A 17,667-nucleotide genomic window follows, 5' to 3' on the forward strand; every position below is an offset into this window, starting at 1 on the left:
CTAAGGTTAAAAACCGAGGGTAAGCATACAGCTGACTGATAAGTGCATTAAGCATATGTACTTTTGTGCCACTCAGAACAGAGCAGGATCCATAAATACTTTTGACTTCCCATGCTGCTTGTGCATATTTCCAGAAACACAGTAATGTAGGAAAGAAAAATTTAGGTGGTTATTGTTACTTCTATTGACAGCCCAATACTCATTTTCCCTAGTATTTCTGTGTCCTTCTGGCACCAGGAGAAATACCTTAAAAATTGCAGGATTTGCTAAAGAATGCACCTTTTAAAGGATAATTGAACTTCCTAGTGCTTCTGCTAAATATGAATACTGACTCAAGCATATACAAAAATAAAAATACCAAAGCAGTCGTCCTGTCATTGAAAACACACACCCTTTGAATTCACACACCTGTGAAAGCAAAATACAATGTCTCTAGAATAATGACATCTCCATCAGCAGCAGATACCTGATTCTCTGACAGTTAAGTAGAGAGGCAGGGGATTTTGCCCCCAACATCTGACTGAAGAATAAATATCCCACAACAGTCAGATAGAAAATGGACAGCAAACTGTGAGAGAAAACCTGAATTATCTACTAATTGAATGGAGCTGACTTCCACTCCCTGATGTGTACTGTGAAGCCTACAGGACAGGGACCTCTGCATGTAACCCCAGGTATGTACCATCTGGCATCGGTTCAACCAGAATACATCTTTTTCTGATTTTTTTTCCCCTCGTTTCTTCCTGACACACTGCTTCAATGCTATTGACAGATTTTAAATTAACCTATGGTGTAATATTTTCCCTAAAGCATCAGATGTATCGTTATGCAGATTCCAGTAATGGATCCACAGTAAAGGCCAAGGTGAAATTCACAGATAAAACATGCTTAAACTTGCTATGTTTCACAATGGAGTAATGAACACAGCTGTCCAGATGTCATTTTCTAGAACACTCATTACAAAACACAGGCTAACTTCTGCAGACAAAGCATTCACGAAGTACATGTAAAGTACAGTCCCATCCACTCTGATGCTACTACCCTGCCAAGCTTCTCATTTCCAGCTCTCATTTTCAGTTTCCCTGATTTTCTAGCAGGAAAAAAAAAATCCCTGGTGAACTGGGAAATAATCTTAGCAGCAGGAGAGCTCCATTGCTCTACAGTGTTAGTGACTGGCTGTGTGGTGGTATGCTAAAGTAAAACATCTCCACGCCCTACATTTAAAAAACGGATATGCCTTCAGTGAGTCTGCTAACGCTGATGAGGGCGTAACAGTGCTACAGTTGTACAATGGTTGCATTCCCGTTTAGGTTTAGATGCATATAGCTGCTTTGCAATAGGAACCCTTAGCGCTGGAGATGGAAAAGAACGCATTGCAAAGATGGAGAGATTGGTTAACCTCATAGCAATGTTGCACAAACCTACTTTAACTTCCACTTATTACAAAGCAGAATGAAATGTTTGTGGTGGTCAGGTGTGGCAAGGCCAGTAACCATAATTAGCCTTTTATAAAGATTTTTTTTTCCCGCATTAGGGTTATGTAATGATATTTTTTGTTTGTTTTAAAGCTGAAAGCTGTATGTAAAATGTAATTACCTATGACTTTGCAGGACTTTTGGGGGTTTTTTTTTAAGAGAAAAAGATTTCAATTTTTGTCCATAATTTTCTGAGCAGCTTTTATTCTACAAGATATCACACCTAGTTAATTGAGCTTTGCAGGTCTATGTGATTACCCTTAAGGTAAACTCAGCCTGATATTTACATCAACACCCTTGGTTGAAACTACATGAGGCATGAATCAGTCTCTGTGGAATTCTCATCACAATTTCTGGTCTGTAGGACATCGATAATACAACTCTTAGCAGACCTGAGCTGACCTAACTGTGATGGTCGGCAACCTAATAACCAGTTTACCAATAAAAATAAAATAAAAAAAAAACAAACACACAAAAAAACAACCAAAAACACCTCCACACACCAACAGCACTGGTGAGCTTAACTGCAATCGTGGATAAAAGTGCAATAGTCAAAATCATAGACATGACTACACACCCACAAAACCACAGCAGGGAAGATGGAGTACACAAGCTTATAGTTAGTAACTGAATATTTCCCAGGTCTCTCCTATATTACTAATCCCAATTCTAGCTGACCGGTTTTGCCCTGAAATTGAAAGGTCCTTTTCTGTCAAATACAGTTCAGAGAGATTTTCTCAGACATTTGCAGAAAATAGGATAGTAATAAGTATCATTTTATGGCATGCTCACTAAATACAGCAGCCTACTCTTCCAACGGGCTAATGAGGTTACTATTCCTGTAGCTCAAGGTCTTGCTTTACGATATTTTGAGATAATAAATACAGCAAGTGATGCCTTGTGTTGAGGAGTGGGTGGAGAGTCACTGAAGAGCCATGTAAGAGAGCACTATCTCTCCTTAATGCCTTTGAAAATGTGATGGGTGATGGGTATGTGTCAGTGCTAAAGCACAGACTGTAGAATCCAGTCACTTTCAGGACAAAGTTTCACTCATCACCACCAAAACACCAGTGGTGATGGCCTTAGTAGGGGACATCTCTGCTGTGAAAATGAAGAGTCAATAGAAGTGAGGTTTGATACCATTGCTGCGATCTTCCCCCTCCTCCCAGTTTGATATTTGGGAAACCCAGTCAGAAGCTATAGTCTCACAGAGAAAAGTTATCAGTATTCCTTCATGCAATAAAGAATGTTTTCCCGGCTTAGAGAAGCCACCTCGTGTTCTTGTGCAACTTTACTGAGTGCTGCTACTGTTTCACCAGGAGACTCAGAAGCATAGCAAGAATTATCAGATATATTCTATATAGATATTGGAATAAGTAAGGAGACATTTTCAGCTACACTGATCTGTTCCTTAGACCACAAGAACCACAATTCCTCATAGCAGTGTTTTAATTATATCTTTATGATTAGGAGGGAGCAGCACAGGGATATGCATGATGATATTCCCTTGAATAGCAAGCAAGCTTAGTAGTACCATGAATTGCAAAAAAATTAGGTCATAAATAAATTTACATTCAACAGCACTTGGCAGGCTCCTCACTTTTTTCCCAAGAAAAATTCCACATCCAACTCCTACATTTCTTCTTTCCCTTCAGAGACATACATGGGCCACCTCAATACATAGTTCATAACCTCAGAGACCACTGGGTTTTCCAGACAGTAACTGCTCAAACATGTCTTTATACTGGGTCTGGCCATCTCTTGGTGAAGCCCCACTTCTGACACAAATGTCATTTGATTTACATCCACATCTTAGTTCCCACCACGTCTCAACCTGTTGCCATCAGGAGTATCTTACCTCCAAGAGAGGAAGTAGGAAGGAAAATGAAACTGCTCTAGAGTATTACTAGGTGAAAAGGTCTGTTTCCTCAGCTTCATTCAGAACACAATACTTTCACAAAAAAAACACACCCAGCCAATCTGTAAAGACAGCACTCCTGAGGTGTGCTTGACATGCAGAATGGATTCTCTCAGGGCTCACTGTGCCGCAGGAGAAGTATATACACCAAATTACCATAGCTATGATTCTTAAATAGGACTTTGCTGGAGGAGACTGGAAGGAGAGCAAGAACTGTCCTCAAGCTGCCAGAAAGCCTGTAATGTCTTATTGCCATATCAGCACACAGCCAAGTGAAGCAGGAGCAACAAGGTTTATGACTGAACTTCTGTGTTACAGCGCAGTTGAAGTAGTGAAATAAACATTTATCTGAATTCCTGAACAAACCCTGCAGCAAGCAGACTAGCCCTAAAGTAAAACATTATTATCTCTACCAGTGTGAGGGATTTATGCCTAAAGGCCATTCTAGATGCAGATGCCTGAGCCAATGTTTGGGCTTCCATTCACTTCATCTCACAGCCCATCGCTCCCAGCGAAAGCTAAAAACTCTAGTATGTACACTGCTGACAGGGAATACTACAAAGAAACTGGTGTGGTTTAACATCTCATTTCCTAAAAGTACAGTATTATATAGGAAGGCTGAAGGTTTGAGTAAAAGCTCATCCTCCAACTCCCTGGACGTCTATAGCCACTGAGCATGTTTGGGTTTTTTACAGCAATAAAAGTATTTTTTCCGTGAAAATTCATGTTGGGCAACTAACTGTATTTTGCTTCAGCTCCTGCAGTAGTTTTTATTTTAAGGAGAAAACAATACAGGTTCCCTTTGCTTATATAGAGTCTAGGGAGATATCAGCATTTCTTTTCCTACAAGTTGTTGAGCTCTGGTCACCAAACCAGAAGATACACAGCAGCAGAACACAGCTTAGTAACGTTGGCATACCTTTGTATAAATTGTTATATCAATTCATCAGCTTCTTCCATAAATAAGTTAGCCTAACCATTGTCAAGTCTTTCATAGGTGACGCAAAACTCTCAAACATTCTTTTCATGTTCAGCCTATGTTTATTCCTTAACATATCTGTTCTCACACCGACATTGGCCTTCTAGTTTTCTCTCTCTTCTCTAGATTGCTTTCATAATGGACAGGTCCATTCTCAATTGTTTCTGTGACAGTAAAATTAACTTAAGAGTCATCTGGTGTCCTCTCAAGTAGGAGGTTCTCCCTTTCCCATATTTCCTCATCCATGCATCTGTTATGAGTTGGTTTTCCTCAAACACAGGTGACCAGTCAACATGCATTGTTCTACATGAGACCTTACCAGAACTTTGACCAATGGAATTAGTATTTCCACTCTTTCCACTAGAAATGTTTCAACCTCCAACAGCTCTGGATCTCGTTACCTTTTTCAAAGCCACATCATATCAATACCATGTTCTGATTAGACACAGCTTCCTGCATTTGCCTTTTTTCCTTTTGAGGTGTTGAGTAAAGTGTCTCACCTGGCAGATAAGTAGAAATGTGTGATTAAGTCTGGCCTGGTGTAATATTTGCCACATTAAAAGCAATAGAGATAGTACCAATTCTGCCCCAGTTTAAGATTTTTGGGCAGACACATTTTTCATCTACTAAAGGTAATAATACTGTAAAGATTTTGCTCAGCACTATAGAGAGATAAAGTTCAATGTAAATAACATTGTTTGGCTTGTAAATAAATTCCTTAGAAAAATGCAAAAATTTCTTCAACCACCCTGCTCCAAAATACAGCACCCCTGAGAGAACAATACCTTCCCTTCCCTGCTCCAGCATCTTTCCAGGCAATGCTTTTCCTAGGACACTGAGCCCTCTAGTAACATTTCTGCTCCACAGAGCTGGCTTAAACATGCACAATGGCAGGCCACCAGTGTCTGCCCTCTCTGTTATCCCTTATCACAAGATTCTGCTCCCTCTTTTGCCCTGGGTCTGCTGTTTATCTGGTGTTGCCCTGAGCAACCTAACAAAGCAGCATAAATTTTACCTTTGTGGTATTGTGATGCTCCATTTTAAGTTTCATTCCACTTTAAATCACTGCAATTACGGTAAGACCTGTGTTTGGGAAGTGACTGGAGATGCAGTCAGAAGATCTGCCACATAGTAGTTTGCCTTTGACACTGAAAGGGAAGACAAACAAGCAGTTATTTTCATATGAAGCCACTGTTTTCTTAATAGCATACGATATGCCATTAGCCGTTTTGTATTATATCTTCACTACTTCAGGCTTCAAAAATCCACAACAGAACTTTTATAAAAAAATCTTCCACAGAATTTTATTTAAACAACATAAGAATTCATTGTTTACTTATACAGTAGCACCAACACTGAGCACAATGAATTACAAAATCTTAGTTGCTAAGCACTATAGCTGAAAAGAAGCTTCAGCTCAAGAAGCTTCTCAGCCACTCAGAACATAACTTGGTCATCATCTGTGGGGGAGAAGAAACCCCCTGTTTTTGTGAATGCAAACAGGTCCCTGTCCATGGCAACCTAGCAACCCCACAAAAGGAAGGCTACCTTATCTGTAATGCCTGTTTATATAAATAGGTGGTCTTGCAGGTGCAGGCAGTATGCTCTTTTTTAAGGATGATCACAGCTGAAAGATCAGATTGTTAAAAGTCTGAAGTACCAGGTTAATTCATTCAGTTCAAACAAAAAACCAAACATTTTTATAAAACTTTTTTTTAAAAAAGTGATTCTGCTGTAGGGACAGCAAAGCCAGGTGATTGCAATTTAAGTGTGAGTCAGTTTAATTCACTGACAAAACTTCCAATTCTTACTAACATAATCAAAACCACAGTCTTCACTTTGACAATTCTGTCACTTTCAACTTCTCAGTGGAAGTGGGTTTTCCACATTTTTAAGGCTCTTTAGGAAGTTAGTCTGGTATTATCTTGTTCATCTTCCCCTTGATCAAGTGGCCTGTAGTAAACACCAACTATAAGATTTCTTTTGTTGGCTCAGCCTTTTCACAAACAAGCTCTCAACCTGTTCATCGCTATTTTTCAAGGACAGCTTTGTGCAATCAATCCATTTTTCATATGGTTTAAAGACTGTATGAAGAAATTCCATGAACTATACATACTAACCCATGATGCTTCCAAGTGGATCATCCCTTTGTTCATCCCTTACCCTTTGGAAGCTCATTACTGTAGGAATGGCTGCCAAGCCTTATTTTTCCTGCAAATCATCACATGTGGTTTCCTACAGAATAAGCAGTAGTTTAGTACTCCACCCTTTTTAAAGTACTAACTTCCTGCCATATGTTGCTATCATGACTTTATATGTGTGCATATATATAAAAATATAGAACTTTATTTCCTTGTTCCTTCCTTTTTCTCCATATGTTAAAAATTAATTATTTTATGGAAGGGTGCAAAAATGTGTTTTACCTGGAACAGAGGGAAAAACAATCCCGAAGAGCTGTTGTTACTTGCACATAAATTAAGCTACTTTGGTGTGTACATCCACGTTCATTTAAATGCTTATCACTTATACAGATCATTGTCTCTGAACATTTATGAAGAACTAAAATTAACCCAAGTTAGCCTGCCAGAGGGCAAATACAAAAGTGCTGTAAAAACAAGTTGCTGTTACTTAGGACCCAGTTTCTCCACTTCCTTTGATGTCTTGAGCTGACTCCCAGAGTGCAGTCAGTACCCCTTTGACAACTGTATGATGGTGCAAATTTCGTCTCTACTTGCTGCTCCAACAACCGACTCTGTCCCACTCACAGATACCTTTTGTCTGCAAACATGAGCCATGCACGTCTCAGACCCTGTCTGCACTAGAGCCTTGCTCACCTGGACCTCAAGCCCACAGCATGAGTAACAGCAAGTGTAGTAATTCAGCCAAGTTTTAGAGCACTGAATTTGTTTGGTTTTCTTTTAGGAGTCCTCTGATGCCCTGGAACTGCCCCAGTAGCTTCTGGGAGCTCGAAGCCAACAACCTGAAGAATCAGTCAGAGCCAGGACTACCCACAATGGCTCAGGGCAAGGACAACTGCGTTGCACCTGGCTTCAAGGTGTACTGGGAGCTAGATGCAATCACCCAGGCTCACTGACAGTTGTAGGACTTGGATTTTTGCTTCAGTGTGGTTTAGACAAAGATTTTGAGCAACATGTGAAAGAAAAGACAGAAAAGGGAGCTAAGTGAATAGCTGCTCACAGAAAGATGGAACAGTCAGGATGAGGATCCTGTGCCCATTTCTACAACAGTATTACTATATGAACTAAAATAAATCAATTAAAATTTTAATACTATTCAGTATCAGCATTGCAGCAGCACCAACATCAGCCATATATGGCCTTCAAGTGCTACACACAAAATTTGTTCTTTTGGACAATCAGACACAGAGGAGGGGCAGGATAAAGGAAACTGAAATGAGAGCCCAGGTATCACTCTCGGGATAACAGCTGGTAACAGCAGTTCCAAGTCTCTGCATACTCTCTCTAGAGTAGAATATGAAATATTTTTAATTATTTCTCAGGATTAATCTGAAGATAAGGTTGCTTAAATGGTCCAAGTTCCCTTCACCAAGAACATTGAGTCAATAAGACATTTGTTGTGGGGTTCTTCTTCCATTATCCAGCAATCTTCCAGTGTATGTGTCTGTGTACATATATAAACACGTTTAATTGTGGAATACAGAAATTCTTCTATGGTGAGCTTTTTAGGAAAGACTTGATTCATAAAAAGTGTTTCAAAGGACCCTGCATTATATATAAAAAAAGACTGAAAGCGATGCATGAGTTATCAAATCCACCAGGTGCAGACAGTGACAGAATAATCAAGAAAGGTTACATGAACTTCCCTTTCCCTAAACTACCACAAAGTAGGGCCACAAAACACTTCCCAGAACTTCATGATAAATTTTGTCTGTCTAAAAATCAAAAGCCACAATTACAACACAGCAAAGACTACATCAAGGACACCACTTCATGTTCTACATCCTGTCAAGAGAAAGAAATTTGGCAAGTGAAATTCCATGGTACTCCAAAGTACTTCGTGTACTGCAGGACACCATAGAACAGTGACCAAAAAGTTTCATGTGTTGACAAATTCCCTTTTGAATACTAATATAATGAGTTGTTAAGCATTCTTGGCAAATAAGCAAGTGTTTGATACTGCATGGCTAGTTTGGATTATGAAAGGGTATAAATCATGAGAAGTATATGATTAGCTGAGTGCACTGTCTCAGAACAATCAATCTTTACCAACCAGGCCTTCCTTGGAATAAAATTAAGATATTAGAAAGACAGATTAGCCTGCAGGCTACTTTTGTACACATATTGTTTCCAGACTACCATGCCACTTGCATGCATATCTACTCTTGTAAACTTATGGCAAGAGCAAGACTTAGGCACCCATGCAAGTTCTTCCTAGAACAAAAAAAACTGGTGCATTCCTCCAATTTTCAGGGCTCCTTTCCCTATTGACACTCCTTTGTGAGAGCACTCTATCCCTGGGACTTGGCAAAAAAACCAAAAAGTAACAAACCAACACTAAACTTACCCTTCCCATTTCTCCTGAATTTTCCTTTGACTTGGGATGCCAGGCTGATTTCTCCTTAATATCTAGGCTAGAATTTAAATGCCAGGACAAAAGACACATTCCTCCTACAAGAGAAGAATCATTTTAACAGGACTGAAGAACATATGCCGTACAGTGAGTACACAGACTTGTGGACATTTCTCCTGCCATAACATGGAGTTTCAAATGAGGTGGCTACTTACATACCAGTTTAGGAATCAGCTATTAGGGCCCCATATCTTGCTCCAACAAAGAAACCCTGCCGCTGCAGAAGAACTTACAGAAAAGCTGTGCCTTAAAAGACTCCACTGTATATGCCTAGCAAATTTGAGTAAATACAGTTTTTGGAGGAAAACATTCCACCTTCCCATCTATATAAGGGTATCTAAATACCTGTATCTTCATAGTGTCCAAGCATCTCTGATTAGGAAAGGATCTCAAAAACAAGAAAGTAGAAGTAAAACCATGCAGTTCAACTCAAGATTCACATTAAAAAAAAAAAACCAACCACCACCAACTCAGGAGGAACAAAGGAAACTCCCATCCTACTACAAACAAACATTCAAAGGCATGGCATGATGACAGGCTGAAAGGCAGGTGAGACAAGAATACTTAAAAATCTTACACGGAAAAAAATACAAAAGTCACTCAAGCAAATATGAGAGATGTCCAAATCCTTCAAAGCAGGTAGCTGTGTGGCACCAATCATAAACATTGGGTTGCTGTCTCTCTTATTTCAGCTTAAAGTAAGTGCGTGCTAAGGACACAAAGGATATGTTCTTACAGATATCAAGGAAGTTTAATCACCCAGATGAAGTCATTGGTTGAAACACATCTGAAAAAATTCAGTTTTGAGCCATGCTTCCTCAAAGAGAAGTCTCACAGTAAAGAGATTACTTTCTACTGCTGTGCAGCACCAGTCCAAGATGGATTTGGTAAGTCACTTTCCCACTGTCAGGTATCCTGATGTAATAACCTATGCAATATAGTATTACATTGACTTTTTTGCTTACTTTTTTTTTGGAATAATGAAAAACATACCAAGACAAGAAAAACTGTGAAAAGCACATTATCAAAACTAGTATTTATTAAAAGAGAAACACATTAAAAAATATATCAAGAATCACACCCATTTATAAGCCTTTACATCATTTCAGAAAAGACAAATTTCCTGTCTCCAGTTTTCAAATACAGAATCAGTACATTCAGCTCAATGTAAAAGCCACAAAAGTAAACAGTGTTTGTTTACTGCCCTTTTGTATTATTTTCCAACTGCATAATTCAGTTTCCTGAGCTTTCTGCAAAGTGAGGTGAATTCCATCCCACAGCATAGCAGCATCTGACGTTTTACTCATTCACATTCATAAGGTGTGCCTACCTTGATGTTTCTAAAATATATAGACACACCCAGAAATTCCTTGAACAAAGGTCTGGATGAACTGCAAGCCCAAGTGTAAGGAAAAAGTATCTAATTCAGACTCTTCAAAGGAGCCATCCTTCCTCTTACACAAAAAGATGAGACTTATAGCATTTTTAAAATTTCATCAGCTCATGATCATCAAACTGTAGGAAGAAGCAATACAATCCCATGATGTGTCAAATTGTTAAATGTGAAAAAAGGGACTGTTACTTCATCAGAAAAAAAATGGTTACCAAAGTAGGGTACTCTATATTGAACTTCTGGGAGGCTAAAAGCCATTATAATCCTTGAGAACAGTAGGAAGGAAACATCACGGAGATCTTTGAAACCATGAATGGCAAAAATGGTAAGTAGGTAATGACTGTTCAACCTTGAAAGTGCATGGGCATCAGTCAGTAGCAAGTTGAAAGCAAAAGGACACATTTCCTCTCAGTGCATAGTTACGATCTGTGGAGTTCCTTGCCAGATGATGTAAACTGTAAAAGTTCATGGAGGGAAGTTCAAAAGGAAGGGAGATAAAGGTATAGAAGAAATCAGTGTTTCCTTGAACATCACCGCCGCACGTTTGTCAAAAAGAGGTGCTTCACTCAGTGAAGCTTGGAAGATTTTTTCTTCAGATGCTGGAACTAGTCATCTGGTATCAGCTACTCTAAGATTAAAAACTGGGCTAGATAATTACTCTTCCCCACATGACAAAGCAACAATCCATGTTGTACTTTACATTCCTTGAGTTTTCGTAAGAGCATCTGTTATCTGGAATGAATTTTCAGTGTCACATGTGCTATTCCCTTCTCGAGAAGGGAGTTTCCAGCTATTAATTTTCAGTATTTCTATCTTGAACCACACAGCTTTCGTACACTGCAGCTTGTCTGTATACTCAGCTATAGAAGCTGCTCATGTATTGATGACTTTCTTCAACTTTCTCCTTTGCAGAGCCAAGTTTAGGGTATTGAAGAGAGTGTCCTTGCTGTTCAGAACATTGTAGCGATTCACTTCCACTAACCTGCTGAAATCATATGGCTCCAAGGTGAAATTTAGCGTACGGTAAGGAGAATCTTTCGACTCAATGACAAAGTCACCAAAGGATTTCTCCTCTTCTGACTCACGTTTAACTCCTGCAGCAAGAACAAAGAAAAAACACGCACAAAAAAAACAGCTATGGTAGACTCATTTTAGCTGGATTCTGTTAGGAGAGTATCACAGATAACTCTGTTGAACCTTAATTTTTTTCCCTAAGCTCCTCTGAGGACTTTTCAGCTCCTTCAGGGTCCAAAATACTTGAAAGCTGAAGGTAAAGTATTATTACCCTTTTTATTTCCACCAGACTCCAAAATACAGGACTAAAACACATTTTCAGTGCAATAAAATGTTTAGCACATCCATGATTATCATGTTCAAAGTCAGAAATACAAAGCTCAATTCTTCCTGGAAGTGCTGTTCTACACTAAAATAAGACACTAACACCCTGAGTTCAACTGACCTTAGGAGGTTAGTATATACTCTTCAAAATATAGCAACTCATGTTTTTAGCACCCTGCCATTTAAATTTAAAGACAAATCTTGAAAGGTGAACATTAAAATAACTTGCTAAAAACACTTTTGCTTGCTGCTATTACAGAAATAGCGCTCTTGAGCCATATTCAAGCCCAACACTTCGAAACTCTTCATCGTTGATGAGGAAACACAGCCAGGGCCTGGCAGTCATTATAGTATTAATACAGACAGCATTAACAGAGTTCCTTACATCTCCCTTGCCTGCATCAGTCCTGCACATTCTTTTCTATGTATTCCAAACCTTTTCTTCAGGATGCTCTTACCTCCCAGCATGGGAGAAATAGGAAACTGAATTTTGTCTCTCTCTTCTTAAAGGTCTGTTTCATCCCAGTGCTCTTGCTTGATAGACTGAGGTGGGTCTTAGAGCCTATATTAATCACATTAAATGAAGCCAGGATTGTTTATCACTTGACCTTACACTACAAGGGCACAGGCCATTTGGCACTGAGTTACATGATCTAACACACAGATTGGTCCCCAACGCTTTGCTGCTGAGTGGTTTATTCATATTCAGTAAACAAATGAACTGATTATTTAATCTGATTTATAGTGCTTTCCTATATATTCATAGGAATTAGAAGTAACAAAAACAGGTATCAGGGCAGAAAGAGGCAAAAATATTGCCTAATTTAGATTCTTCTAGCCTTTACATTATTTTTTTTTAATCACCAGCCTCTTCTCCCACTCTCCCTTACAAAAAACTAGTAGAAGCTGATTCTGCCTTAAATGAAAGTAGCAATTAAAAATTACAGGGTAAAACTAAGAAGAATGAAAGGAGGTACACTGAGCCCAGTGAATTTTCCCTGTCAACACACCCAAAGGATTGTAAAAATAACTCTTTAAGGTACAGCTCCCTTACCTGGAGCTTTGTATTTCTGGAAGGTGTCATTCACCAATGGGAAATGGAGCACAATTGGAGCCTTTGGATTATCATCATCAACAAACATGTAACATTCCTTTGGCTTCTTTTCATCTTCCTCGCTCAATTTGATTTTTGGAAAAGGAATTTCCCGCTCCTCACAGTATTTCTGAGTCAGCTCTAAAACCTGTTGTCAAAGAACATAAATAATTTCGATAGAATACCAGCAATACCTCTAAGATAATCTAACTATAATTCTCAAAGGGAGAGACACTTTCATAAAAAAAACCAGAAATTTATCTTTAAATTAGCAGAAATAATTTCTCTGACTGATGATACAGAAGAATGCAGAGCAAAACTGAGAACTGCTACCAAACATCAACAGTTTGCAGCTTTAACTTTTTATGTTTTGTTACTCTAAATACATTCACCTTGACTTTTCTGCACTGAAAAATAAATACTTGTATGCACAGAAAATAATTTATTTGCATGAAGAAAATCACCAATAGCCAGTTTTCCATTAGAAGCATACAGCTAAGTAACAAGGATCATACGAGCTAAGCAAATACTCTTATTTTAGGTAACAATCTAATTAGACTTCTGAAAAGTTTTAAGTCTTATTGCAGTTGTCACCTTCCATCTCCTTGTGACATTCACAGTAAAAAGCATGGTACAATAATATTTGAAAATTCTATGATTCTATGAAAGAGGTAAGGATTTATTTTAATGCATTCTTTCATTAGTGTTTGTATTCCATACCAGCTGATCTGCTGCCATTGTGAATACGATCCTATGCTTTTATCTTCATATAATAATGATCGGCTACATCTCTCACCTCAAATGGAGCTTCCCAGGAAAAATTGAATGACAAGATAACATCCACATCCCTCTCTGGCTGAAGTACCAAAGGAAAGGGAGAGTTGATAGAAAAGCCACCATCCACTAAATACAAGCTTTCTTCCATGGGGGTCAGCTGGTTGGGAAATGCATCCAGATGAGTGCCTGGAAGACACTCCAAGTAACACAAGTAACTACAATGATTCATTACACACCTCTCAGTACAAGTAACAAACAAAGCTTATGCTGGGGCTGTAAGAAGAAAACAGACAGACATTCCAATATGCATGTTCATCTGAGACTGGCCTATGAAGTCTGATGATCAGGTTGCCTTATATGACAGAACATACATAGTGGATCCAATTTTTTGCTACAGCACAAGAAGGGATAAATTCCCTGACTTCAGTGGAACAAAGGCAAGCTCACTTATGTTCTCTAACACTGACTGTTACAGAATATTAACACGCTATTTTATATGCCAGACACATACAGACTCATTTACCTCTCCAAGCCACAAATTTCTTGATGTTAACATAATCTTTATGAAGATACAATCCCTGCATGAAGTTGAAGGTCTCTCCACATGTGACCCGGGACTTGAAGAAATCCTGAAAAATTTGTAACAAGGGGCCCCCAGGTATAACCAAGCGCGTCTTCAGTCGTGTTGGATCTCGGAAATGGAATCTTCGGCAGTCGTCTGCAGAAGCCACAGAAGGATGCAGAAGACATAGAAAATGCTTGTCCAGCTCCAAAATTTCAATCAGACTTTTTTCCACAATATTTTATCAATTGTCCTAAGGCTGAATTTGTCCTCTAATAAAAAAAGTGTTGTAATGAAATTTATATGAGCTACATATTCTATAGTTGGATAATTTACCTGCCCTGTTTAAAGGCAATAGCATTGCTCATAAATCGTTGTTCATATTCATTTAAAACCCATACAAAAAAACCCTTGTTACCAAGTGACAACCAATTCTGTCTCATAAGACAACAGTCATCCACACATAGTAGCATTCATAGTTACAACAGAAGTGTGCAGGGAAAAAACTAGGGCTGCAAAAGCACAGAAGAAAAAATCTCTCCCACCACTACTTACTATAAGGCTGTAACTATGCACCTGAGCAACTCTCAGCCTTCAATACACTGCCTTCCGACTGCTAGGGCAGCATTGTACAAATGGAGGACAACACATCAACATACAACCAGCTTATCCAAGATTACAAAAATCAGGCCAAGGAGGGAACTGAAAACCTATTTCCCACATCCTGCTTAGCAGTCCAGCTCCTACTTTTCCTCTTCTCATGATTAAGACCCCTGCACTGCAATATGTGTTTAAGACAGCTCCCAGAACTCACCCAAATTTATAGTCAGTCAGATACAAAATTTTTAAAAAAGGAGGATGAGAAAGTATACTGAAAAACTGCAATTACTCTCTTCACTATACGTGTGAAGTAATACACAGTACAAGAGAGATCTACCCAAATCCATCCTCTTTGCTAATCTTGAAAACTACACACAGCACATTTGAGTCATATTATTTGTATGATCATTCCAAAACCAGTAATCTCTCAAAAAATCCTATTATTTTAATGTCTGTTCTTACCTACAACTTTGATAACATCTTTGAAAGAATCTAGAAAGCTCAGTCCTATACCAACCACCTTTAGGCAGATATCATCCAAGCTTGCAGCAAAGGCACTGCCCCACATTCCTGCAGAAGAAACGTGGAAGAATTTAACACTCAAAAGGCTTTTCAGGAGTGTAGCCAAAAGGCCTATAATTCAGGTGTCATTTGTTATGGGAGAGGGCTGTCACTTGACCCCTACTATTCTAATGGTGATGTTTGAGTTTAAACCTTTAATTATGTGACAAATTTTGATGCAACAATATTATGCAAAAACTTCTCAAGAGAAAAGCTATTTTATCAGCAAGAGAAAGATGGCAAGAGAACAGGAAGAGCTAAAACAGAAGTTTTTGACAAGGCAGCTCATAATAGAGTTGCCTTGCAGACTCAGAACCGTCAGACTGTAATACTATGAACCTACAGCTAAAGCTTTGAAGAAAGATTTGACATTTCTCCCTACTTAAAATTCTTTAGGAAGGGACATAAAAGGCATGGATTTAAGTTGATGAGTCCCAAAACCAGCATAGTTCCTTTCTATCTCCCCATTTTATTCATTACTGTAAGATCATACCTTGTAGAAAACAAATCCTAGGCTCTGGATGTTTCTGGACAAGCCGTCCCATGAAGAACTCACTGTCAAAGTCCTCTGTTCGGACAAAAGCTCCATATTTGCGAAATCCAACTTCATAGGGAGTGAACTCGCACCATTCTAAGAACAAGCCAACAGGATATTTACTCATCTCAGAGTAAACATAGGTGAAAATACTCATTTTAATTTCTGTTCACACAAGAGAGACAGAAGGGAGTTTCCCCCCACTATTCACCATCACTACGGATTTCCCTGCTGTTCTTCTCAGTGAGCCTCTGTATTACACATGATTAACAAAAACTCCTGTACAGGCTTTCATTGACTAAATACAATCTCTTTTTCCTGTCTTTCGGGAAAAAAAGTCCCATCTTGCTCCATCTTGACTTTGTTACTGCAGAAATAACCTGCCTATTTTACTTCCACTTTAAACCATTCTGATGGCTCCCTTTTCCATCACAGATGGAAGCTACTTCACTCTTCTCAGTATTACAGTACTGACTTGAAAACTCAACTGACCCACTGTGTCAGACTTCATTGTCTGCTTATCAATGTGTCCCCTCATGCCTGAAAGCCTTCCACAAATACGTAAAAAATTAATTGCCAGACACACACCCCTCCAGAACAAAACAAACAAACAAGTCCCATTGTGGTACACAGATGGACACAAGCATTTGTGTTCCTGTGTCACTGCATCTATCCTCACTAGCTGCATCATATTTAAAGTTTAAAGTGACCTGGAATAGGACCGGCCTTCATTTTTTACTGTAATTGTATAGCCAGCAAGAACTCAGGCTGCTAAATACCACAATTTTGATGACGCATGATACAAAGTCACCAATCCATCATTTTACATGAATCCCACACAAATTGATTATCTGAGACTATAGACTATAGGTCACCTAATTATCAAGGACTTCCATTCTCCAATTCAGACACAGCCTTGTTTATTATAACAATGTTCCCTCTCAGCTCCTGAAAATTTCAAGCACTTCCTAGCAAAACATGTGGAGTGGCCAGCAGAGTTGAATCTCATTTTTCTGTTATAGCCATGATGAAGACATTTGTGATGAGGATAACAGCCAATCAGTATCCTATTGCCTCTTGCACTATCAACTGCTGCCTGAGCCATGTTTCCTGTTGTCAGCTACTCACTGCCCAAGGAACTGAATAGCTGGAAGGAATTTATGGATTTTAGCAAACAAAAATAAATTTGCCATGTTCATACCTGCAAAGTCCCCACTGCTAATATTTGGTCTCACATTGACAGCTGCATAGATAGGGTAGGGGTTCTGGGCCCATTTCACTGCTTCTTGCTGATCAGACAGCTTTGATGGATCTTCCTGATCACAAGCAAGGAAGGGGAAGCACACTTTGGTCAGGCAAGTTCTGTACCCATACTTGGATAATTTGAAGCTGTTGCTTAGCATTTCTGACTAACCATACTACTAATTCAAAATTCCTTTTCCTCCCTCCATCCATGCATATGGTTAGATTTTGCCAGAATATTTCTGCAGTTGCATATTTAGAATGTCTGGTAGTATTAATAAACTAGTTACCCCTAGAAACTCAGTTTCAATTAGCATAGCAAATACTGCACAGTAACACCATTTTACAAACCCAACATCATTCCCTCAGGTTTAACCTGCCCAATACAGAAGCTACTTAATAACAGTCGTTCCAAATAAACACTACATTTTTCCATAGCACTGATCTATATAACTTCAAAAATCTTTATTAAAGAAGGGTGCTGGGAAACCCAGGGCAGGAAGAGATGAGAACTCCCTATGTTTGTTCCACAACACCATCTATTCCAGAACAGCTCACAAAAGTAGAGAGTAATTGGTTCCTT

The 17,667-nt window shown here is 38.9% G+C and overlaps 1 protein-coding gene across 11 annotated transcripts in view; it reads right to left on the reverse strand.

Annotated features, from left to right (window-relative positions):
• PLA2G4F (phospholipase A2 group IVF) overlaps nucleotides 1–17,667 on the reverse strand; it is a 39,616-nt gene that overhangs the window by 915 nt on the left and 21,034 nt on the right. For 3 of the 11 annotated variants that reach the window (XM_074824197.1, XM_074824189.1, XM_074824188.1), the window contains 7 exons: nucleotides 17,044–17,158; nucleotides 15,801–15,938; nucleotides 15,209–15,316; nucleotides 14,108–14,302; nucleotides 13,604–13,770; nucleotides 12,769–12,955; nucleotides 10,005–11,470 (listed from right to left, as the gene is read on the reverse strand). In XM_074824197.1, coding sequence (XP_074680298.1) covers nucleotides 11,250–11,470; nucleotides 12,769–12,955; nucleotides 13,604–13,770; nucleotides 14,108–14,302; nucleotides 15,209–15,316; nucleotides 15,801–15,938; nucleotides 17,044–17,158 — 1,131 coding nt within the window. In that variant the 3' untranslated portion in view covers nucleotides 10,005–11,249. Of the gene's footprint in view, nucleotides 1–4,072; nucleotides 4,873–5,387; nucleotides 5,521–8,917; nucleotides 9,022–10,004; nucleotides 11,471–12,172; nucleotides 12,277–12,768; nucleotides 12,956–13,603; nucleotides 13,781–14,107; nucleotides 14,303–15,208; nucleotides 15,317–15,800; nucleotides 15,939–17,043; nucleotides 17,159–17,667 lie in introns of those variants that run through there. The other 8 variants (XM_074824191.1, XM_074824190.1, XM_074824196.1 and 5 more) reach the window with 8 other exon arrangements.

Source organism: Strix aluco, chromosome 4 (assembly GCF_031877795.1).
Source record: "Strix aluco isolate bStrAlu1 chromosome 4, bStrAlu1.hap1, whole genome shotgun sequence".
Taxonomy (NCBI): domain Eukaryota; kingdom Metazoa; phylum Chordata; class Aves; order Strigiformes; family Strigidae; genus Strix; species Strix aluco.